The 26,814-nt window shown below is 37.0% G+C and overlaps 1 protein-coding gene across 4 annotated transcripts in view; it reads right to left on the bottom strand.

The window, feature by feature from the left end:
- Positions 1-26,814, bottom strand: part of elavl2 (ELAV like RNA binding protein 2) — a 42,323-nt gene that overhangs the window by 9,885 nt on the left and 5,624 nt on the right. For 2 of the 4 annotated variants that reach the window (XM_023346544.1, XM_005804096.2), the window contains 3 exons: positions 12,228-12,318; positions 9,986-10,229; positions 2,109-2,212 (listed from right to left, as the gene is read on the bottom strand). In XM_023346544.1, coding sequence (XP_023202312.1) covers positions 2,109-2,212; positions 9,986-10,229; positions 12,228-12,318 — 439 coding nt within the window. The remainder of the gene's footprint in view (positions 1-2,108; positions 2,213-9,985; positions 10,230-12,227; positions 12,319-26,814) is intronic. The other 2 variants (XM_023346545.1, XM_023346546.1) reach the window with 2 other exon arrangements.

A 26,814-nucleotide genomic window follows, 5' to 3' on the forward strand; every position in this document is an offset into this window, starting at 1 on the left:
GACTGCACAATATTAGGTTAACTCACGATTGCTATAAAACTACTAAATATTGTGAATGTGACATAAGTTAGAGTTGAGCAACATTTTATATTTTCTTATTGTTTTTTTTTTATTCCCACATTAATCATGACATGTTTAGCATCTCTGTCACAAAAATCTATTTCAGTTCTGGAGATCAATTGCAGTGAAAGTCCAACCAACAGGCTAATATTAGATATGAAAAGAATTTGGTTGGAGACTAAAATCACAAGCTTTTCAGCTAGATCAATCCTTGAGAAATTAAAACATTTCTTATTTTTCTGATCTATAAACAACAAATGCTGCCAGGCCATAGTTGATTAAATAGAAGCTGCAGATACCATTGTTAGGCTTTAATTGCCAAGGCCTACAGTTAGACTTCAGAGTTTGCTGATCGCTTCAACCTTTATAGTTTTGGCTATTTGGTACCAAACTTGGTCAGGTATCAAAAATGTCATGTCTTTCATGTTTCTACCACTGTAATTTTGAACTGTCAAAGGTGATACTTAAGTGTTATCTGTCAGAAAATATTCTTTAAATAACTTTAAGACCTTTACCATTTTGGACTTCCATTTTTGAAAACACCTGTAATTTTGAATACTAGCATTTTAAGTGTTCTTTGTTTAGAAAAAACTACAAACAATATAGTCATCAGTTCAACTGCTTATTGAATCACTAGAAATTCACCTTTGAATTAAGAGTTTTAGGGCACTTCAACTGAGCAATGATCAAATCAATCTAATCTTTGTCAAATTAACAGCATTTAGCATCATTGTAAAAAAGAAAATACACTTTCAAGATCCAAAAGCAATAATGGCAGCACCAAGCCCATCTGGACAGCTTTTAAAATTACATTTTAACGTGGCAGCTCTTTATGGCCAGTATCATCCATTCCTTTCCAAAGTAAGGACTTATCTGAATTGCCAGTAGCAATCAATTAGATAAAATAATGCATTACAAACAGATTTATCCATAAACTGACAAGAAAAGCAAAAATGCCTCGCCAATCAAAATATCATTATACCCCTCAGTAGTCTAATTAATTTTTCTTCAGTTCTGCAGCTCATTTTTCAGGCAAGCAGACATTTAACCAATGAGAGGCGAGGAACGTTTCCAGTTCAAATGCTGCCGTTTATTTTACATTTTAGGAATGTTAGACAGGACCGATTTGATTATCAGAGTGGTGCAGCTATTCTGCATTCCGTTTTAATGCAGTAATAGTGTGAAATGCCTCCTTTTATGGTAGGAGAACAGAGTCAAACTATTTGATGAGCACACCTCAAAATCTGAACCGACATGAATGCAAAAAGTGTAAAAGCTGCAGCTTCATGACTGGATCCAGAATACGCTGTCCTCTCACCTCTGCCTCCATCAGCCTCACCTTCACACTTTATTTGATGCAAAGAAAGGGTACTCTTTCTTTGCAAGGGTAGACTACGGTTTATTTGCACATCTGACAGTGCAGCAAGAGAACTTCAGACGCGAGACAAAGAAACCTTACCATGTCCTACTTTCAGGGGCACAAACTGGGAGATTAACTGAGGCACAGACATGAAAAAAATGTGTCTGCTCTGCTTGTGAAAACAAAGCAATATGGTTTATAATATGCCACATCGATACCAATTTTTAACGCTGAACAAAAAAAAAAACCCCAAAAAAACCACACAACTTAAAGCTTTTTCAAGCAAAAGTCACTTAAAAGATTTACTTCAGTAAAAAAAAAAAAAAAAAAAAAAAAAAAGTTAAGTATAAAGCACTAAAGAATAAGCTAACTCTACTGTCCACATTCCAGTAGAACTACATGGAGCAAATGAGTTTTCCCCCCACAAGCATGTCGAGTGTCATGTTGTATGATGAATGCTAATGGCAGCTGCCTCCCTGTAAAGGCATACAGCAGAGCTAGTTCATATGCAACCATAGAAACAGTTCTGCTCTACTTGAGGCTCAAGCACAGCCGTCTGTGCCCAGATTAACAATAGGCTCCCTTACTGCCCCACATTGCTCCAGCATTATAATGCCTCAGCTCAACTCAGCAGAGGTAGATATGAGCAACACATACTGGAGGAGTTCTTAATACCTTGATAACTTACCTTGATGGTTTTAGTCTGAAGTCTCAAGCCGTTTAAGGTATTGATGGCCTTTTCTGCATCTTTAGGATCCACATAATTGACAAATCCATAGCCTAGGCTCTGCCCTGCAAAACACAAAAATAAAACGTTTTAGACTCAAAGTGTAAAAACTGGGTAAGAAAAAAGAAAGCCATTACAAAGACTGACATTTCGACATAATGTGGATACAATGACTTATAAACCATGGGTGAATGCAATTGTGGAAAAAAATCCAATGCCATTTTATGGAAACCAACAGACTGAGGCAAGTTGCAGAGAACAGTCTTATCTTTGTCAGATTATACAGTTATTCAGGTCAGAAGTCAATTTTTAAATTATCTGCTTGAAAAACTGGTAGGAATCTCAAATATGTTCTACAACCAAAAGGTTTCAAGTTACAATCCATGACAAAGAAATATTTTCATTTATTCAGCTCATCTCAAACTGCACAATAAATCAGTGCAGTTTGAGATGATTATGCACGAACTAGAGCTGCCCAATATTTAAAACAAATCTTGCAATGGCAACACCATTTACAAATATTGAAATAACCATGGGATTTCTTCTTTCCTTCATTTCTCATCTGTGTGCCCATCAATCTGTAACCTTTCGCATTTTCGGCAATGTCACTTGTTCCTGCTGCCGTGAGAATGCAAGTTCATTAATCTTTGAATACATTAACAAACAATTATTGAACTCCAAACAATCCGTTGCACTATGAATATTGCACACACTGATGGGCTACTGTGCAACCTTAAATCTGAAATTATTCCAACAGCACTGAGGTTCTCCAGTTTCTTTTTTTAAGAAAAAGAAACTCTGCATGCTAAGAACTAAGGGATAGACTTTTTAAATATCGAAGGGGAAAATGTCAGTGGCTGTAATCTCTGTGCTAAAAGCAGTAGGTAAAAACTGCACTCAAAACGACATCACAAGCAAAGTGGAAACAAAACTTGAGTCACTGGTTAACGCCACACAGATATATTGTACTTTCAATCCCAGAGTCTGGTTTATACCTGCTCACTCATCCATTCTGCTATACCGTGAAATAACTCCATAGACAGTTAACTCCTAAGACATTTATGTTTCATGTGAACTTTTTTCTTTTAAGCTTTCAGCATGTAACATTTCTCGAGCCAAGATTCCTTAATGGGTCTGGACCTTAAGCTGACATTTGATTACTCTGCAACTGACAGACTCCCTCCTGGGTCCTTTGTTAAGTTTGCTACCGCAGGAGGGGGAAAAAAGGAGAAAATGCACACCAGGGTGCTGTGCACAGTCTGACACAGAAACAATAGACCTCCTCGCCCACCTAGTTCTCCCAAATCGTATCAACAACAAGACATTTGGAGATGCATCTGGCAGTGAAAGTCCTTTTCAGAGCCAAATACATATGAGACAGCTTCCACAGGTTCGTAGTGCACTAACTGCATGGTTTTGGGCAAGTAAAACTGAGTGGGAGCGTATTTTGTGATCAACTCAGCATTGCCCATTGGCATCGGTTTTGAAAAAACAAAACAAAAAAATCTTGGATTCCTGGTTTAGAAGATAAGGATTATTAAAATTTGATTGTTGAACCTCCCCGGGATTTTCTAATCTCGCCAGATGTTCCCATTCTACCAGGCTGAGAACTTTTACCCTTTGTGAGTTTTCTATTATAAAAGTTTCTCCTGAAAAAACACAACCATTCTTTCTGCCAGGCAAAATGTTTAACCCTAAATCCATTCAACGCAGAATGAACCTTCCAATGTGGAGAGCCGTTGTTTGGAGATATTCAATAACTTCCCACAAAAAAAGATAAATGAATAGTTTTAAAAACCCAAATCATGTACTTAAAAACAATTACACATAAAAACAACAACATAAAATTATACTGCAGTCTTTACAGTAGATTAACAAACCATCTCATACTGTTAAAATAGTGAAAATAAACAATTTCAAGACAGACTTCATAAACAGCAAGAGGAGCCTGAACATTTTACGATGAGTGTAAAACAAGTGCTTTTAATCTCTTATAAGTCAAAATACAAAATATTGCTGCACCTTTGCGAAAAAAAATAAAAATTAAAAATGGTATACCTATGATAACAAATAAGTTGATGTAACTGAAACAATATTTACAGTTACATTTTTTTTATTGTTACTGTGCTGATGAGCTAAGTCTACAAATGCACATCAAGTGGATAATCAATGCACAAAAAGTTCAACTATACTCAAGATACTTTTACTACAGCCTTCGTCAAGCAGCAGATCACCGAGCCAGCTACAAAGAAATATGGACGTTTGCTTCAACAGTCATTACCCTAATTACAAACCTGAACTAAGGCCATATATAAAAACAAAAATGCTTCCCCCTCGATAATGGATTACTAAACACTTCTTATTATAAAATATAACCAAGGATCATAGGACACATCATAGCAACCAACATTGTGGTCATATACTAGTGACCGCAATGTCACTAGTAGGGAAAAAACCTGTCTACTGCAGGTACAACACTGGGATATGTTCCCAGTCACCTTCTTTACATCTTTAAGGGTCTTCATAATAGATTATTTGCTCTATTTAAGCTGGACCAGAGTTTGCTTCCTCAGATAGTGCACTCCACTTTATGCGTGAAGTCTAATCTAAATTCAATTACAAAATACTTATCTCAAAGAGAACTTAATTGTTGTAACTCATATCATCCAAGTATCTGTGAGCAAGACAGATCTCTGGTAGCAGGGAGTCTAGCAGCAAATTTGAAGAGGCCTGACTGAAGACTGTTGCTGAATGACAATCTCATTACAGTCATGATGTGCCAACAGCTCAATTTCAGGGCAGTAGAGACATCACCCAGGTCAGTAGCATGTCCTGGACGATGCCAGTTGTTGGCAAGCACTCCTCTTTCTTTTCCTTTTTAAGGTTTTATTGGCTCTAATGGCCTTTATTTAATAGTGAATTGACTGGAAAGTGGGTAATGAGAGAAGGGGGAAGACATGCAGCAAAGGTCGCCTGGCCCGGAATCGAACCCGCGACAGCTGTGTCGAGGACCAAAGTCCCCCCACACATGGGCTGTGCTCAACCCCTGTGCCACCACAGCACCCCGGCAAGCACTCCTCTTTCAATCGTTGTCTGGCAATATAGGTTGAAAGCAGCACAGATATGCCGAGTGAAGGGATATGCTCCTGACTCATAAAATTGTCTCTTCAATTGTATCCATGGAAGGAAAAGAGAAGGGAGGAGAAAGAAAAAGTGAATTAAATTTTGGATTTAAAAAACATATACATCTAATTTTTAACCCACATAGCCGAGCCCTAGTCTGAAATTAAAAAAAATAAATCCTTCCAGTTGAACATTCAGAACAAGCGGCAATAATTGTCAAACGTCAAAGAAATCAGAACTACGAAAACAGCAATTCCAACATGCTGCCACCGTGAGCAGCTTGATTCCAGAATGAAACTGTTGAAAACCAAACATGGAAACTCTGGTCTGCCTGCCAGCAAACCTTGATGCTGTTTGGATACGGTCAGTCTACTCAATCAACAAGAGAGAAAAATTAAACTAAAGGGAGGAAGTGACATCTCTAGAATACGATTTATGGGCATGAATGCAATTGGAAAACTTAAATCCTCTGTTTCACGGCAGCATGTGGTAGTCTGTTCGTCTACATCTTGCTCCTGGTGCTACATTCTTCTTACACAAAGAGCAGTGCAAGCTGATTTACACACAAATATTTGCCTTTCTATAATATAAAACACCAGCTTTCCCAAACCCTTCAACTACCTACTTGCCTTATTAGATCAACTTACTAAATGTAATCAGGAAGGTGTGATGAAAATGGTACATCACTATGAAATACATTGAGACCAAATTGAAATTAGGGAAAGTTTTAACATCCTAATAAACTAGAAATAACCCCATGCAAGAATGGAGGCTGAAACAAAAAAGCAGCTTCTGTCAGCAACAAACTCAAAACCCTCCAGAGAGGACAAACTCATAACTGCTGCTACTTCAACAAAAACTCTTCCATCATATTATCCGTTGAGACACAATATACCTTCAGTTTGTTTTATATTACACAAATGTAAAATAATAAATTATTTTCAGAGTTGCTACAAAACTCCCATTTTAAAATTTGTACCAGTTTCAGCCTGATATTTGTTTCTACAATTTTAAAACGCATTGACGAGCTGACTGAGTCACAGGATTGCTCCTTATTTGGCACCTGGACCAACTTAGACGGTCCTATTCAAAATCTCTAAATTATCTTTCTCAAATTAGGACTAGAGTACATCACACAAAGTACAGAATATTCTAGAGGGGTTGAGATATTCTGATTTTATTTACATTCTGAAAATTTTAAATTAGAGGCAATTTGATGCTTTAGCAAGAACTAGCAGAACAGAGTTTATATAGAAGCCAATGAGGGAATGATTATTATCTCAGGGTTTTGTCAGAGGCTCCATCCCAAATACAGCCAACTGAAGGGATGTGAAAATTGGATTTACAGAATGCTCTATTTTCATAAATTCCCATTTTATGCTCTAGAAACTAATGAGGAATAAAGTCCAGAAACTAAAGCAGGCAACTTGTATCATTACATAACACAGGAAAAAAAAAAATCAAAATGTAAGGTTTTCAAGGCCACCTGGTAATCTTGCATTCCGATTTATTACTAGTTCGTTCCAGTACAAATGCAGTTGTATGGAACTTTTTTCTTCCTGACGGGCTTCAATTGGTTGAGCCGTTTCTTCTTCCCAGTACTTTCCTTTGTGATATTGGCCTGCATAAACCTACCTCCAATTACATAAAAACTGTAAGCACATAATATTTACAAGTGTCTATTGAAGCAGGAGTAACTAACACTGAACTGCTTTTCCACAGTAGGTTTGTGATGCTGTCAAAGTATTGGAACAAAATGGACACTTTATCCATAAGAGCTTTAACTTAGATTTTCTGCAATTTTAGCACAACTTCACACAAAATAAAATAAAGACCAATGTTTTGGGTTCTCATTAAGAATGAAAAAAAATAGACATTCAACTTATGTTACAATTAAAATCTTACCTCAGACACTAAACAGGAAACTAATATTAATGTATCAAGTTGCTTTAAGCATCCCATTCATACTTCATTTAATTTCCGTTATCAAGTTCATGAACTTAATTTCACCTTGCAAGGCTGGATTCAATATACCCAACAGAAATGCATAAAGCCTTTCAAATGAGCAAGTAAAATGACACTTTCACTTAAACCTGCAGGGCATGTTGTAATGTACACGTTAAGCCTTTACTGAACCGATTCGTTTCGGGAAATAAACACCCATAGCATCTTTTTATAACTAAGAGGCATTAAAACAAACCATTTACCAAGTTTCGCTGTTGCTAAAGTAAAGAGGAGACTTGCTAAGACAATCTTTCAAATATCCAGATTTGAGTAAAATGTTACCGTTACTCAGTAGGAGAAAAATTTTTTACAAAATGACTGAGCCGTTTCTGCAGCAGCCAAAGCATGAACATTTAAAGAAAAGAGGAAGCACACATCTCTGGTGATTCCTAAACATCTGATGTAGCACACGTACACAGATGTAGGCTGGCTTAAAGCCGTCGCCACAGGGCCAAGGGAGAGACAAAAGCAACAGTCTGGAGGGGGTAGAGGGTTTTTAAGCAGAGCTAAAATCAGAGCACCAATCCAGAGAAATTTCACTTTGAGGCTTTGAATAAAATGAAGCTGCTAATTATTCCCAAGTCAATTCAAGTCTTGAAGTATAAAAGGGAATTTTTAAAAAATGGTATATGTTGGTAAACATATAGTGTTGGGTTAGAGACTGACCATAAATTCAAAATTACAACACATTCAACTTGCATTTAACAGCAACAGAAATTCCTGCACCAAAATCTTTAAGGGTGGCCTAGCAGCAAAGATCCAGCAAAGACCATTAAGGATTGTTTGTTTTGCATGATACCACCTTTTTATACCTTTTAAATTTAAAATATAAATCCAACAAGTCAAGTGTTTCCTAAGGTGAAAATAAATTGCTTTGATGCCAATGTAAATCTAGCTCAAAGTTAACATCCAAGCTACTTGGACAAGGTAAGTAGCCTTGTCCATATGTAAGCAACTTACAAATGAAAGTGTAATTTAAGTTTACAGAAGTCAAGTCAAGTTAAATGTACAAAAAGAAATAAAGCACAGAAAAGACGAAAGGCATCAACATATCTACCAAAAAACATTTTGAAAAGAACAAGACATTCCAGGTATAAATTATTTCAGGTACTTCAACAATCTAGGTGATGATTTACCACAAGAAAAGACAACTAGTGGGCGTGCCGTGGTGGCGTAGGGGATAGCGCGACCCATGTTTGGAGGCCTTGAGTCCTCGATGCGCCCGTCGCAGGTTCGACTCCCGGACCCGGCGACATCTGCCCCCCTCTCTTTCCCCCTTTCCTGTCAGCCTACTTTCAAAAAATAAGGGACACTAGAGCCCACAAGAAGACCCCCTGGCGGGGTACAAAAAAAAAAAAAAAGTATATATATATACATATATACAGTATATAAAGGAACGACAACTAGTGAACCTTAAGAGACACATTTGTCAATTTAGAATATTTTTTGGTCAGATCCTCTTGAGCACAAACTTCTGGCTCTGCACAAGCAGCCAAATGGACAAAACCTCACCTCTATAATGAACACAATTAGTTGTTTTCACTCCATGTATGAAAAATACTTGTAAGCTCAAACTGATCAATATTTCAAAAGCAGAATAAATGGATGCTGCTTTTTTTCCCTTTTAAACAGTAAATTAATTACTACACACTTGGAAACTCTATTTGACTTTAAAAAAAAATTAACACAGTTTTATTGTATTTACAATCAGCTTTGCATTGTACAAAAAAAAACAACTTTTGCTAAGACGACACATCAGTAACCAGTCTTAAGGACAGCAGCAGCCCTCGTACAGCCCTGCAAACAACATCAGCAGCCCACAAGAAAAACATGTTTCCAAAAAGCAAGCTCCAGCTGGACACACATCCTCCTTTTCAATTTGATGTACATTTCTATTATTGAGGTCAAAATAAAAATAATCTATCATCTCGTTGAGTAGAAAATATAAGCACTTACTACTGTAAGCAAAATATAAGATCCAGTAAGATTAAAGGGGACCCATTATGCTTCCTTGAACAGGTTAGAATAAGTTTATGAGCTGTACAGAACATGCTCATTACAATTCTTGCACAAAATCATTACTGGATAATAAGAGTTCAGTTTCCAGTTCAGTCCTCAACAAAATAGGTTAGTTCTGCTTATTTTGAGCTCTTTTCAAAACATGCTGTTTTAGGGTCTCTTGTCACTTTAAATCCAAATAAGCTGCTGGCCACACCACCCAACTCAACATTTACACACTTAAACGGCTGCAAACCGATGTCCTTTTATACAACTGTACATCTTTGACCCTGAATCAGAACCAAAAACAGAAGCAGATAAGCCTTCTTCACAACTAACAAGAATGCAGCAGCAGTTTCTGCATGAAAAGTCCACTACTAAACACTTATCTTTTCCAGCAGTCATTCTGCAATACATACAGTAGTAAAACCGGCTGACCAAACGTACTCAAGCTCCGCTTAGGTTGCAAGGTGAGTGGCTGGCCTCAGCTGGAGTTGCTAGGCAATGGCACAGTGGCAATCAATTGAGACTTAATCGAGAGATTTTTGAAAGAAACCGTTTTAATACAGAGATCTGAATAGAAGTACATAACGTGCAAAATGTGAATTTTGCTTAATTGGTCCTCTTTAAATGTCCCAAATGTATAAAAACATACAGTAAAGGTCCCCAGAAAAAATAAATAAAACAAGCCAGCACTAGAAAACAGACATTACCTGTTATTTTGTCTCGAACCAGTTTGCAGGATTCGATTTCTCCAATACTTCCAAACAAACTCTTCAGCTCCTCCTGGGTCATGTTCTGAGGCAGATAGTTGACTATCAAGTTAGTTTTACTGTCCTCTATGCTCCCCGACTCTACTGGTGAGGAGCAGTTGTTTGAGATTGTTGAGGGACCATTGCTCGTGTTGTTGCACGTTGGCCCATTGGACAGCTGTGTTTCCATGGTCGCAATTACCTGCTAAAGAGAGAAGGAAAATTATGTAAATAATACTTGCATTGATATTGGTAATAAAAGAACAAAACAGCAGTTAAGAAAGGAAGCTCTTCACACGTCAAAATAATGATTTGATGAAGTAAAACAAATATTGGCTGATTGGCATTGACCAAATTTACATGTCAGAATGACTTTCGTGCATTTTAAAAGAAGGTGGGACATTCACTACAGAACAATTGCATAGTTTTAAAAAAAAGGATCTTGACAATTTCATAACAGAATTTTTGTTACTAGTTAAAAAAAACTTTAAGGCCCTTATGACTCTTATAAATATTAAATGTTATAACAAAAATAAAATCACTATTCAGCACAATTAAATAAATATAGGCAGCATTGAATTACTACTAGCAGGCAAAAAGCCCTTGCGTGATCAGCAAGACAGGCAGGAACATGTTTATGTATGAAGAGTCATCCTTTTATTAACAAATTCACCATATGCAGAAAGTTGATCTTCATAGACACGCAAAAAAAACTATTTCTCTTTAGACATCAAACATACAAATATAATTTGAAAAGAGTGGGATAAAGGTTGAGACTAGGCCTGTCGCGATAGACGACAAATCAATTAATTGTACAATAAATTAAAACTATCGACGTCATTTTAATTATCGGCATTATTGTCTCCTCCGGCCCTTTTCTCTTTCTGTTAATGACACCGAATGAAAAAAGGCTCAACTCCAGTGCTCTCCACTGACCCCCCCTTCCTCATTTCCTTAGTGTAAAGCCCAGCGCACACTATCTTATCCTGCACAATCTTACAGCTGTCGGCCGATTGTCGGCCCATTTTCAAAACCTGACAGACCACACATTAGCCGACAGAAAGTGTGGTGTCCAACAATGGGCACAAAATAATGGCTACAAGTCCAGTGAACTAATTTTAAAACCAGGCATTAATCAATGCTTTACTACAATCTACCTGCAATGCATGTGGCTAGTGTCAGTGTAAAGTCCTGACTGAATGAAAATCATTATAACCTACAGTATTTACGTCACGTTAACAAAGAACAGCTGAAAAGTTACCGGGTTTATCAACTGCGGTAGCAATTTCGCTCCAACTCCTCCCCTTGTCATTTCTATATTCTTTGCATGTTGAATAATGTTGTTTCCACATATCATCTCCAATGTCCCCAGGACTTCGGGTTGAGCCGTGTCAGCTTTTTGGGATTCCCCTCCGCGCTTTCTGATTGGCTACCCGTCACATTCAACAGGCAGCGTTAACTCTGTCAGTCGGGGAAAACCCCTGATTTGGATCGGAGCGGCAACGACGATCTACCATAACACACCACACAATCTTAGAAAGACCAACGTTTCAAGATTGTCGTAAGGGGAAAAATAGAAGCAAAAAATCGTGTAGTGTGAACGATTGCATCAGGTAGTCGATGTGCCCATCTTCTCTATTTAAATCTAATTATTACTGAAGGGCAACATAATATACAGACTTCATAATCTTTTGGTTGAATGCAGTATTTATTTCCACTTTGGCTTTATGTTTAGTTTTTTTTTTCCCTCAAGTGAGTTTTTTGTTAATGGAGACTGAGAATCCATTTTATTTTTGGATGTTTTGTTTATTTTGTTTATCAGTTCCAGTGTTTAGTGTTCTTTTGAAAACAAAGTGTATCTATCTTTGGCAAGAAATCGCATGCATTGTTACGTCATTTCCATTAAATCAGTGGAAAAAGGTCTTCAAACAATATTATCGTTTATCGCAATAATTTTTGAGACAATTAATCGTTGAGCAAAATTTGCTATCGTGACAGGCCTAGTTGAGGCCATACCAATTCAAAGCATTGACCATTAAGGAAGTTTCAACCCCAACAGTGAGCAATTTTCCCCCAAATTTAAGCAGAAATACTTTAGTTTGAACATCAGAATACAATGCCAATATCATTGGTATGGCCTGAGCAGAGAGCAAAAATGACCTTCTGGCCAAATGATTTCAAGATGTGAAAAATGGCCACAGACCCCAGTCCAAGGCTCAGGCGCCCACGAACCACTTCTAAGCAGAGAAGCCACATCACACAGTCTGACTGCCATGTTAGTTTGGAGTTGTCGTCTGAAAATGTGGACACAAAAAGTACGTCACGTTAGAGAAACAAGGGTAAAAAAAACACACAAAAAAACAGATGATTATTGTAGGGAGGTTGATTGAGAAGACCATTTTTATTACAGGCAGTCCATGCACATTCACTTCAATAAGAAAAAAACCAAATATGTTTAAGTCAGTCAGAAGTTATGCAAGACCTGCCTTAAGATGTCAAAAGCTTTTAGCTAAGAAACATCTGATCTCAACAGCATGGACAAAATTCAAGTGATCAGCTTTGTACAAAAACCACACTGAAGCAAATAAAAATAAATAAAATAATTAAATAATAAAATAAATAAAAATAAAATAAAAACACTAATCCAATAGTGATTGGACAAACATTTCAACATCTGCACATTTTAGCAATATATATTTCTAATTTGCAGACATTGAGAACACAACTGAATAACCACTGGTAAAAAAGTTGTGCAGAAAGTCATGCAGAAACCAGAGTTCCAATCACTAATTAAGGTAATGCCATTTTAAATTTATGGTTTGATAGCTAAGAACATGTATTACAGATGACTGAATGCTCTACTAATGTCGATAACTTGAATAACCTCTTAGTTCTTATTTAACTCAAACAGCTTAATGACAAAAATGTACAAAAAGCTGCTTTAATGGAAACCAATAAGCTTGGCAATTTTTTAGTCCACCTTAAGTTTATGCATCAGAAAATGTGATGTAATAAATAATCTTATATATTATCAGCAGTAGGAATAACGGTTGCTTTTCTGTTTTAAATAAAAGCAACTAAAGGTTTCCCCCAGTGTATTATAAGCTTGCCGGACTGCCAGGCTTTACTTGCTCTTGCAGAGCAGGTTCACCTCTAGCAGCATTTATATGATCCCTCTATGACTACTGCCTTTTCAGAGTACTGTACCCATGTACACAGCAAGTATAACAGGCTAAACACTTGCTCAGCTCACACTCAACACAAGCCTCAAAGCGCATCTATGAAGGCTAAATGCTCTGAGAGGTTTCTGTTGAGTGAACAGTGAGACTGATGCAAGCATATCCATCTTTGTAAAGAAAGAATGTGTGGCATTATATTTCTGCCATGTTTGTCTAATAAGTGGTCAGGCATGTACTTTGCTACGCCTTCATCTACATAAAGCTAATGTACACAAACCACACTACCAGTCAGACAAGTCTCTCATCCAAATGCTGCCGTTCGCTCGAATAAAGGACCAATCACAACCAGCAAACCAGAACCTGACCGGACAGAAAGATTTAGAAAATCACAAGAAAATTTTAAACACTTGAATTTTGTACCTCATATTTAGTTAAGCATATAAATACACTTACTCTTTGTTAATAATGGGTTACATTCCTTTTACTTTTAAATGTGACTGCCATTACATCACTTCTTGCAAGATTCACGATATGATTACTTAATTGGTATTTATTTTATCAGCAATTTTGTGTTTGCCTTAAATAGTGGGTATTTAATAGTTGTCAGTAACATCTTCCACGTAATACCACGTAACTACCTAGTACTAGTTTCAAGTCTCCTGTCAATTTTTCACATTTTCTAACCGGTGGACTGCCCTCCCCTGCACTTAGGTTTTCTGGGGGAAACCCTGCAATGACATACATTTGAATTTTAAATTTTGTGCAATACTGCAAAATAGTAGGTGTACTCTAAGCTCTTGTACAGTAAACTCATGTGCCAATGTAACATCATTTCAGTGATTTGTCAAAAAGTCATAAACGTCAGAATACCAGCAAATCAGCCATGAAATAACCTTTGTGAGCATCAAAATAATACAATTATAATTTAACTACCATTCAACATGCGAATGTAGAATCCCCCCCACCACATTTACTACAGAAAGTGCCAATTAATCAATAGGGGCCATAAAAATAAACTTCTAAAACTGAGTAAAATAAGATCCGTTTTGGAGTCAAGACAGTTTTATGCTACATTAGTGAACTTCGTCTTCGAAGTACCTTTAGAACATTTCTGCCTGTGACTGAACAGCATCCAGCTACAAACAAGCACAACTTCATCTCAGGGGAAGTAATTTGCAGAGATCTCTGTATAAATTAAGAGGCCAGAAATCAAATGTATCAAAATGTCAGAAACAGATTACTTCTTGAAGAAAGACAAAGCAGGGGCGTGCCGTGGTGGCGTAGTGGTTAGCGCGACCCATATTTGGAGGCCTTGAGTCCTCGACGCGGCCGTCGCGGGTTCGACTCCCGGACCCGACGACATTTGCTGCATGTCTCCTACTATCATATAAGGGACACTAGAGCCCACAAAAGACCCCCTGGAGGGGTAAAAAAAAGACAAAGAAGCAACATGTGTGCAAAATCGACTTCATAAAGAGATTCATGGCAATTTAAAAGTAAAATACATTCAGTGGGATGTTTTGTGCACATTGAGCAGAGAGAAATTTAAAGCTTTTATAGTAGTTGCTTTAAAGTTGTTGTTCTCAAAGTTCCAGTGCTTTCAGCTTGGAGGTTGAAGTGATGAAAATGTCAGCCTGTCATAACTCAAACACCAATTGATTTTCTTTACTCAAGCACAGAAAACAGCTTTTGCCAAGTGAACAGGCAAAAACCAACAATCCTAATCAATACGTCTTAAAAGATACTCTGAAAAGTGTTAAAAAAGAAGAGATAAGTTTGTTTTTATTTCAACACTTCTGTTTGGATACTAACATCTAAACTAATATGTTTGCTTACAATTAGTTTAGATCCTGCAGCTTAAATTCCAACTAATTTTGTGTTAGAGCTGCACTATGTAACTTATAAATTTTTAAATATTTTTTATATCTGTCACTATGTCATAGCAGTACAACATTATAGATAAAAGTGAAAAAATAAAAGTCCATCTACTCCTTGTGATCTTAGTGTTATCTACAGAAATACACAACTGTAAGAAAACAATCAGAGGCAAGAGGTCTTAGTGAGGTCAATCATCCTCGTGTACACACTGCTCATTCTCCTCCACTGCTCTCTGCTTTGCTACAGCTCCTTTCCCACAACAGAGAATACCATGAATATGCAGTCTAGTAAGAATGTCCACCAATGACGGCAGATACAGTTTTCCTTTAATTGTAAGTTGTTTCACTGCTATTAGCATATTGAGCAGTGTGTACACAAGGGTGACTGACAGCGCTAAGAGAATGAAAAACATTTTTATTACTCAATAAGTCTTCACATACCAACCCACATTTGCTTCATCTTTAAAAATACCAACAAAAAAAATCTGAACATGGCTCTACATTGAAAGTTTTCCATGGAATGTCATCCGAAAAAGATACAATTTACTGAAATTTGCAGATTAAAAACATGGCTTCATAATGAACTCCTGGGGAAATATATTTTTAGGTGACTGGCATTTAGGATTATACCATTTTAATGCTTGTTCTTAGCATTTACAACAAAGCTCTTAGCTGTTATATGAAATATCATTCAAACAGATGTACCCATTGCTCTAGATTCAAAATGTTAAATATTAAAGCTCAGCTCAAAGTGTGAAGCCTCGAGTGTGGGAGGCATAAAGCGGAAAACATTTCCTCATGTACATCTATACTTATCTTAATACAGAGGGACCTTAACATTTTAGTGAAATTTGTGGGCATTTGCAAACATGTGTTATCAAGGCAGTAATTTTAGGGGTGTGATAAGTGGTGAGGGTCTTCATCACACATTTACAAAATCAGGCCATAAACCGTGGGAATGCCACTTTCCAGGATTTTTTTTTTATTATTCATTTAGCAGTCTTTCATATAGTAAGGAAATAAGTGGTTCAACTTGTAAGAGACACCACAATGACACCACAATGCCATCACATGCATTGCAATACAAAACATTGATTGGAAATATTTGGTAGGATACGTTCCAAAAGCCATACATGCAGAGTATGTATGCAAATATTTTCAGCAGGTTGGACAAACTTCTGAGTGGCAGAGCAGAAAAGCTCAAATCTTGGTAGATCATCAAGAAGGCAGTCAAGAAATGTGGTGAATCACTATCTGAACTTTCAGCAACGGTATCCGTTTCAGCAACTTAAAATATTATTTAAGTATGTTTTACATATCTTGCAGCACCAGGACCTTGCATTACACAAATACAATAAAGGTACACTAATAAGCAGGCATTTTCAACATAAAAACTGAATTCTGTTATAAAAGGACCAAAGAAAAAAACATTTGTTACTTCTACAGTAAATACTGAAAATAAAAATGGTGTTCTTTTCAATTGGATCATTGGTATACTTCCTCAGAGTGGCAAACCTTCACACAGAGCCAACAGCCTTCAAGTTTCTTAGGAATTAAATCAGAAATCTGGCAAACAGCTCAGATCACAGTCTGATTGTGTGGTAGCCAAAATAATAATAATAAACCTAAAACATTTTTTCCCCTTCTCAGCATGGAAATTTAAATCTGTACCATGGAATATACAACATCCTTACATCTCATTGAGAGTAGTTCCCCAAGTTTCCATTAAAAGATATGAAAATAATTCACCAATTACAACCATTTGTGGTATTGGGTATTGTGCACATCAGCTTTAAAGCCATTTGGTGAGTTGAAGCAATCATTTCAATTTGTGGCATCTAATTTATTTGCTACCAACAGCAGAAATTCCCATTTACATGTTTCTTTTGCCAACATAAAACATGTAGATGGCAATTTCTGCAGGTAGGCAATCTCAGATTAGTTCTGTATTCAGACAAACCAAAATGTCTACTATTCAGACCTACAACATACTTCATTGACTATGAATCTTTGAATAAAAATGCTGCTCATGCTTTATAATGATATCAGCAGGTTTCCAGTTAAAATGTAGTAATGTGGAAATTTTGAACCGGTTTCCCTCTAGTCGTGCAAATGGATTGCTTTTAAAAAAAAAATCTTGAAAACCGCAGCGCTGTATAATGCGACAAATTTGTCTCATTTGCCATTAAAAAAAAACTGAAATGATTGTGCTGATGTCACAATGTTGTGACCAAAGTGTGCTTTGGTTGTGTTTATCTTTAGGTAACAGATGTGAGCTGAATCTTTGTAGGATTTAAATCATCTTCCATGGTACAGTGATCCTCAACAGGTCTCTATATTTCACCGCATCCAAGCAGAGAGGATTGTCTTGAGCATATGTAAAACCTTTATCTACCATGTTTGAAGTACAGTGCAAAATATGAAAAATGTTAAAGGTCACCACAATTCCTTCAAATAAGTGGATATAAATCTGAGGCACGCAAGGTATCATCATTACAAGAGAATAGCTATAAAATATACTATAAAATCTTAAATGCTTTATAGTGGTTCATTCCATTTAAAGTGATCCTTTATCTGTGACCCGTCACTTTTTTCACCAAAGTTGTCAGCATGTGGACAGTGGTTGCAATGAGAAAAACTCTCTGGTCTGTCTTTGCTGTTACTAGTGTATAAAACAAAAAAACCCTATAACAATTAATGCTTAGCCTGAGGGTTGGGGGGGGGAATAAGGAAAGTCTGGTGGCCCGCCGGTCTTACAATAGAATGGGTGAAACCCTGACTGCTATGTCCCTCTAGGAACTTTTAGTCCGAGCACCAAATGCAGCCAGCAGACTGAAAACTGTTTTAAAGAGCAATATAGGTCTGCCGAGTCAGATGCATGAATGGCAAACAAACCAAACCATTCCAAGACCAAAACATTCAACTAAATGTTTAATTGCTTTAAACATTTTAGCTGTCCAAGATGACACGTCCAAGATGTGGCAGTCGATTAAATCAGAATCATTCTTTAGTGTTGCAACATAAGTGTAATTATGTACATTTTACTAATAAATTATTGATTCTTAATTTTACATCCTTATTATAAAACAAACAATTTCATACCATTTCAAAGCTAGTTTATGAAGCCAATTTAAAAACATGCAAGAGCAAAAAAAATGTAATCCGTTTTCAGAGAACACCTAATCTCTCAAGATCTGATATGGTAATACTTTCAAATTTGATTGATTTCAGGCAAAGTTAAATTAGACTTAGAGCTAGACAATAAATCAATAATATATATTGTGATCAGAGGTCGCGCTAGACTCTTGTTCTCAGTCATCTTGACCGACAGTATTAAAAAAATAAAATGAAAGATAAATTTTAAAAATGTGCTATTTTTACCCATCAAATTATAATCATATTATTGGCTATTTAGCCGCATTTTTATGCGGTTTAGTTCATATTCACCTATTTTAACCGAAACCAGATCCCATCACACATAAAGCAGATTTCCTCTGTGTTGACAAAAATCACCTGCTGGTGTCTGAACAAACAGTGCCTCACAAATTCCTCCTGGTCGCATCTGCAGAGAAATTTGCGCTACTTCATCAGTCAGTTGGATCTGTCTGATCCAAACCAATCAATTGAACTCTGCAAGTTTTTTTACCCTGCGCGCGGTGCAGGCGTGCGCTTTTATGATTATCTTTTTGCGTGGTTTCACTTCCCCGAAACGGACAAATGTTCTCCTTCTGTGCGCGGGAGGGTAATGTGAACAAAGAAGGCTCCTTTTATTGAAACCGCAGAATGAGTTAAGTTTAATTCTTTGCAGTGGCAGAGCCCGCATTGGTTGTGCAGCTGCAAAATTCGGTTAACGCGACCTCTGATTGTGATACACGTGATAAAATCAATAGATAATACATATTATAGAATATATTTGCTGAACTTAAATCCAGAACTCCCAGGGTACCATGGGAGGAAAGTAAGAACGGGGGGAGCAATACATAATATTTACTGCACCTTCGGAAACTCATTTACCAGCCATGTACCGCCACGATGCGCTCCGCCACTCATTTGTTGAGACTGGGATGATATGAAATTTACTGTGAGGTTCATCCGTAAAGTTACACTTGCACTGTAAGCATCAACTACTCAGCCTCCCGCCATGTTGTCTATCCGGTCACCAGTATAAATATTCCTGCAGCACTCTTTCCGTCGTTCGCTTTGAATCAGCAGCTCCCAGAGGAGAAAGGCTGCCGTACGCCAGGCATTGCGCCAGTCATTTTAAGGATGCTTATTGGTCCCCCAAAAACGATGAAAACCCGGGCATTATTATCAATCAATAAAATACCTATGGCCGAACTTGAAAATTGGACGTTATGCCGCTAACACTTAGCATTTGTCAACAACTCAGAGGAGGAAGTTAGAGCTCTGCGCAACACAAATAATGTTCCAGCCAGAACACGGTGTGCAAAATAATAAAATATAAATTAATGAAGCTTCAAGGAAGGTAAATTTTCCTCGAGAAATTTTAATAATTGAGGTACTCAAATCATTCAAGGAATCATTTCAGCCCTAATCTAAAGTATCTATAGTTTATAAAGAGTTTCTTGAAGCAGACTGCTGCAGAGACAGATAACTCAGATAGGTTAATATGAGCTCATCAGGCTCTCAATGCACCTTCAAAGAGAAGAAAAGGGACAAAGCAATAACAGTCAGTGCAATTTACATGCATTAGTATTATCAACCAAACATTGTCTGTTCTTGTTGAGGTCTTTTACTATTCTTCATAAGTATTTTAACTCAGCATCTCAACCTGCAAACTTTTTGGTGACTTCACCGACTGTTGATGACAGCATGACTGTATCTGGGTGAAGGTGCAGAAGTATGAATGCTTATTTGATATAGAGAAAGCTGGAAATGCTGGCAATTGCAGACAAAGATTATCATTAAAGAATCGTGCCAATTTACAGAAAAATCTGATGTCCACACTGTAGTATTCATGGTTCTGAATGTAGGCTTCATAGACTGCACAACCGACAATGCATTGCACAACAGAATGAGTCATGATTTACATGCATGTCCTTAAAGCAAGGTCAGAACCCAGAGAACTTTCTGTTTACAGCACAAACAGAAAGAGTAATAATGCAGACCGCTTTAACCCTAATGGCTTCAACTACACAAGATTTACTTATGGAGAAGATGAACCTCGGAAAAACACCAAGAATCATTTAGCCTGATAACATGGAGGCCATCCATTATTCAGTGCGATTAATTTTTCTGTAGGAAGAGGAATACATTTACCACATTATCCACTGCTAATCTTAGATATTACCACAATTTACCCACAATATAACTCCAACAAATTTGATTAAAGAGATTAATTACAAAAGGTTAATGTTGAAGTTGGATAGTAGAACAATATTCTGTCTTTAACTATTGTTTCCAAGTTTAGTTTCATTTCTGAATTCCTGGTACTCAACACTCCATTCTCACAGCTGTAGCACTACGAGCTGTAATAAGGTATAGTGAAAGATTACAATCTAGCCAAGAACTTACCCACATTATGCAAGGCCCACGTTGGACATCAGGCTAAAGCTCAAAATTTCTACCTCAATATTGTGAACCCAATTACTGTAGCCCTTTGTCTCAAAATTTCAACAAAGTTTTATAATAAATGATACAAAGTAGATTAGGCTCAATGGCACTTATTGGTTGTTATTTTGGATGCTTGACTTTTTACAGGAACCCACAAAAAACTTTATGCCCAGAAGTGCAATGCCAATTCCATTAGCAGTATTAAAGTTGAATACTGTGCTCTGGATTGTTTACTGCTTGGCACATAACTTGTAAAAGAATATTTCACTAGTCTAATCCACTGCTTTCAACTTTAAGTAGTGTAGAGGAATATAATTATATTAATAGTTAAAGATTATGTTGTTTGGTTGGTTCGCACTAAGATATGTTTTAACCTAAAATAAATGTACCGTGTCAAATGGACTGGGTCAATCTGACCTAGAAGTCAGGAAGGAGTTCCTGACTTCTAGGTCAGAGATGTTAGAGCAGGGGTCTCAAACTCCAGTCCTCGAGGGCCGCTGTCCTGCAGTTTTTAGATGTGCCACAGGTACAAAACACTGGAATGAAATGACTTAATTACCTAATCCTTGTGTAGATCAGTTCTCCAGAGCCTGGCTAATGACCTAATTATTCTATTCAGGTGTGGTGCAGCAGAGGCACATCTAAAAGTTGCAGGACAGCGGCCCTCGAAGACTGGAGTTTGAGACCCCTGTGTTAGAGAGATGTGGAATAACAATCACTTGAGAGGAAAGATATTAGTTTTAAGCTGTTGTGCAAGAAAGTTCTGGCACCCAACCTAAATCTCTTCCCGTTTTGGCTATGAACAGAGGGAATTTGTATCATCTCTTTATTTATATATTCCATGAGTTTAGGCACCTTTAAATTCCTCCTTAGTAGCTGCCCCTTCTTCTGCTAGATAAAGTGAAGTAAACCATGTACATTTTCATCTTTTGAATTCAGTCAAAATCTATCATTTTTGGATTGGCCTTAAAGCAATTTAGTTTAAATGCAGCTAAATATTCCTGATTTGTTTACATAAAGCTTGTGTTCTCCAATTACTTTCTACATATTTAGCAACATTTTCAGAACATTAACATTGCAATAAGTGTTTCAGAGTTTTGCCATTTCTTGTATGAAAAAAATAGATTAAAATGTAGCTATTTAAATTTCAAGAGGTTGCAGAGTTGTGTTGGACAGTGGTGCAGACACCACCATGTGTTTTTTATCTTAGACTCCAACCTTGTTGATTGCCAAACACCATTGCTGCTGTTGGCACAGGTGTTTGTAATCTCACCACCATTTCATAGCCATCTCCTGCTTTTCCAGGTAGGATGGCTGTGTTTACTGCCAAATGTGTTGCACTAACAAAGCATCAGCTTTTACCAGTCAGGAGAATGCTTTGCCAGTCATCTCCTCTTTCTGCAATGTCTATGAAACTTTAAGAACCAGGTCTCGTAGCACATTGGTTCTGCATTGTAAGGGACTGATGTATGCATTAGTTGAGGGACAACAGAAAACTAGAACATTCTTGCACATTTAAAAATGCCAAACAAGTCAAATAATATTTTTCCTATGTCAAAATAAAAAGTTAACCATTTGCACACACCTCACACTTAGGACATAAATTGTTAAAATCACTCTACACAACAAAATTTAACAAATCTTGGTTTTGCACTTATAAGCTATAATAAATCTGCACAATATATCAAATTGCAGTATCATTGTGTGCAATGCAGCAATTGCAAAACAACTACTTGGATGCAATTTTTGGTAGGATATTCCATTTCAAGAGCCATGCACTCTTGCATGACTCTTGCATATTACCTATATCACCCTGCTGCTGATATGGGTAACATTTTTGACCAGTTAGACATCCAAGTGCCCTTGATACGCACCTATGATGCATGCATGGGATGTTAAAGATCAGAGTGGGACAGATGTCACGTAATAACAGAAAAGTGAATATGTCTAATGCAATTTTAAACAATAGCACTGCAAGTAAATATTTACTCAATATTTTTCAATCTTGGTGTTGGGTATAGAATTAAGATTCCTTGGCTGGGGATTTAAAAGCAAAGTTTAAGTTTTCAACTTCTCTATCCCATATTAAACAATGAAGGACAGATGAAAATGTTTTTTAGAAAAAGATTTACTATTCTAAGTAAGCTATTCTAAGGAGCTCCTTCCGTGTTCATGGTATCTGGCTAATCAGGCAACAAGAACATATTGTTAACTTCAGTCTCATTATGGTTTTCCTTTTATTCTAAGCACAAACACAGGCTATTGTTCCAACTGAGATACTGCCACAAAGCAGCAATATTTCATTAGATAAACCCTTGGAACAGCAAGCTTGGCAAGACGCCCCCTTCCAAAAAAAAAGCAAAAAAAAAAAAAAAACTCAGTCAAGGCTTTCACTGTGTGGAGCCAACCTACAGCATTGTCTTAATGCAGGCATCTGAGTGCAGAGCATCTTGTTCCACAGAGACCTTATAGTTTACATCAGAAACCAGGTTAGAGAAAAACTATAAGGTTCTTTAGTTATACTCATTCTTTCCACCTCCACATTTTCACCCCAATGAGTGGAACATTTTAGGAGGCATTCAAACGTAACATGTTTAATTAGAGACTAGTTCAGATCCCACTGTATCTACGCTGGAAGAGGGGGAGGAGGGAAAAATTTTTGCAAAGTCATGGGTGATTTCAGGAAAATACACTGATAAACATTACAGCCGACTCAACTCTTTTAGAGTGTGACATGCAACTGTCAAACTTTGATGGGCATGGTGTTAATCTAAAGACAACCACAATGTGTGTTCATAAATATTCCAAGGAAAGTCATCTTACCTCTGAAACAGCAAGATGTTCACATAATACTGTACTCCCAAAATGATAAAACATGCATATATTGATGAGGGGGAAAAAACATTTTAACATCTTGTGAAACTAATAATTAATATTTTCACTTTAAGGATCATGCACACCAAAGATGTCAAAAAAAAAAAAAGCCTCCATTATTTCCCGCCTTGGAACATATGTTTGACCAGCGAGCCTTTTCAAATCAGGAGAGTCTCAGGAGTGCCGACGGTCCTGAAAGAAACATAAACCCAAATACCACAATATTCCACCTCGGGTAGCTCGTCTTCTACACCAAGTTGCTAGTTCTTCTATGGTCGTATTCTACAACTATTTAAGGTAAAAAAAAGTTTTCAGTATCAAGATTAATTTGAGATTAAAGAGACCCACAATGTCACCATTATAAGGGCGATGCCAAAAGAGATGCATTTTACGGTATAACTGATTTTATTCTACTAAACCAAGTTTCTTTTGGTAGACTATGCCACTTCCTGGCATAAATAAGGAAGTGCATTTGGCTAAAATCCATAATCAAGTTGTTCAGTTTCAGCAGACTTCAGCATGATATCCAATCTATGTTAAAGAAGTTATTTAATGTATAACCTTAAAACACTCCTGATGTGCCTCCCCTTTCAGATAAAACAATCAGTTAAAAGTAGCTATAATTAGGCCTGTTGCGATAAACGATAAATCGATTAATCGTACGATAAATTAAAACTATCGACGTCATTTCAATTATCGGCACTATCGTCTCTTCTGCCCTTTTTCTCTTTCTGTTGATGACACCGAATGAAAAAAGGCTCAACTCCGGTGCCCTCCACTGACCCTCCCTTCCTCATTTACTTAGTGTAAAGTCCAGCACGCACTACACGATCTTAGAGCTGTCGGCCGATTGTCGGCCCATTTTCAAAACCTGACAGACCACACATTAGCCGACAGAAATCCTTGGTATAACGGTTCGATCGGGTTCGTTCCTGCCGTGTGGTGTCCAACAATGGGCACAAAATAATGGCTACAAGTTCAGTGAACTAATTTTAAAACAAGGCATTAATCAATGCTTTACTACAATCTACCTGCAATACATGTGGCTAGTGTCAGCGTAAAGTCCTGACTGAATGAAAATCGTTATAACCTGTTTACGTCAGTTAACGAAGAACAGCTGAAAAGTTACCGGGTTTATCAACTGCGGTAGCAATTTCGCTCCAACTCCTCCTCTTGTCATTTCTATATTCTTTGCATGTTGAATAAACATTAATGTTGTTTCCACATATCATCTCCAATGTTCGCTGGACTTCGGGTTGCTCCGTGTCAGCTGTTTGGGATTCCCCGACGTAATTTCCCCTCAGAAAACAGGGAGGAGAATCCGCCTTTCTGATTGGCTACCTGTCACATTCAACAGGCTGCCTTAAGATCCCAGTCGGAGAAAACCCCTGATTTGGATCGGAGCGGCAACGAGGATCTACCATCACACACCGTGCAATCTTAGAAAGACCAACAATCTAAGATTGTTGTAAGGGGAAAAATAGGAGCAAAAAATCATGTAGTGTGAATTATTGCATCAGGTAGTCGATGTGCCCATCTTCTCTATTTAAATCTAATTATTACTGAAGGGCAACATAATATACAGACTTCATAATCTGCACTCTTTTGGTTGAATGCAGTATTTATTTACACTTTGGCTTTATGTTGTTTAGTTTTTATCAAGTACATTTTTTGTTAATGGAGACTGAGAATCCATTTTATTTTTGTTTTTGGTTGTTTTGTTTATTTAGTTTATCAGTTCCAGTGTTAAATGTTCTTTTGAAAATAAAGTGTATCTATCTTTGGCAGGAAATCACATGCATTATTACGTCATTTCCATTAAATCAGTGTAAAAAGGTCTTCAGACAATATTATCATTTATCGCAATAGTTTTTTGAGACAATTAATCGCTCAGCAAAATTTGCTATCGTGACAGGCCTAGCTATAATCCAGATTATCAATGTTTCACAGGTTCTCATATTTATTCCACAGCCAGGATTTACAAAGCTTTTTCACCTAAAAAGTGAAAACTGCATACAGTAAAAATTTTACACCTGGTGCCAGAGTCCGTGAAAACATAGCTGTATAAAAGTAGAGATTCTGCATCACATCAGAAAACAAGATGAAATATTTGCCCAAAAGGTGCTTTATTTCCAGATTAATACAAGGCAGAGAAGTGAAAATAAGCCTTTTTTTAAACAAAAAAGCTAATTCACATAAGACTACCTATACAATTTTATGCTAAGCATGAAGACAACTGAGATCAGATGTACCGATGTGACACAGAGCACTCAAAGTGAGGAGGTACGAATCCCAGCTACTTGCTCCTCAGAGAATTAAATTGACCAAGTATGCGTGACAAGATGCAGAGCAAAAAAACCTTCCAGAGTGCACACACTGACATGCACCACCCGTCCTTGAAAACTAAAAGCCCACAAGTAACAGTTCAAAATATCTGTTAAAACCACAGATGTAACTTCCTTACAGACACACTAAGTGTACAGAGGCAAATGCTGCACTTTACAATCGTGCATTAACAAAAAGGCCTAAATTCTGTGACAAGGAAATTAAAGCATTGATGGTGTTTGGCTGCTGGAGCAAAGAACTTTAAATTAGAGTCACATTATTTGTACTGCCCATAAACATCCATTTGTATTTTCATGTAGATTACATTTTATTTTCAAGCAGCATGAATTTAATAATTTTATGTCTGCAACTTTAATTACATTTGCTTGGTAGCCAATGTGTTGTCTTATCTCTTTCTATCTACAAGGTAATCAACACAGAATGTACTTAACTGATCTTAAAACTTGCCATTTCATGTAAATCAACCATAGACACAAACTATTCAAGTAGGTTGTTTTTTGTAGCTCTTTATGTGCTGAAAACAGAGAAACACAGAAATGCAGCTAAAGACCAACATTATCTTTGAGAACCAATTCTAAATAAAAAAAACCTTCCTATATTGGGAACAAAAACATTAACATTACTTCAGTATCTTGCAGAGCCATTTTGTGGGCCATCATCACACACAAAAGGCCAGTCTTGGTCCTCCACCACACTGTGAAATCTCTAGGTAAACGGTTTCTCAAGTCAAATTCTGTGCAGCTTGGCTTAAGACAGATTTTTTTTCCTTTTAAAAAAACCTGTGAGGAGAAAAACTGTAGACTCAACAGGTCTATCAACAAAATGTCAAAAGCAAATCTGCAATCCTTTAACACCTTTTACAGTAGATTGTTCCATAGACTAACTGAATTTAGATAATTTTTTGTTTAAGATATAGAACTTATACATGTCCCAATCCAAA

Source organism: Xiphophorus maculatus, chromosome 14 (genome assembly GCF_002775205.1).
Source record: "Xiphophorus maculatus strain JP 163 A chromosome 14, X_maculatus-5.0-male, whole genome shotgun sequence".
Lineage (NCBI taxonomy): Eukaryota > Metazoa > Chordata > Actinopteri > Cyprinodontiformes > Poeciliidae > Xiphophorus > Xiphophorus maculatus.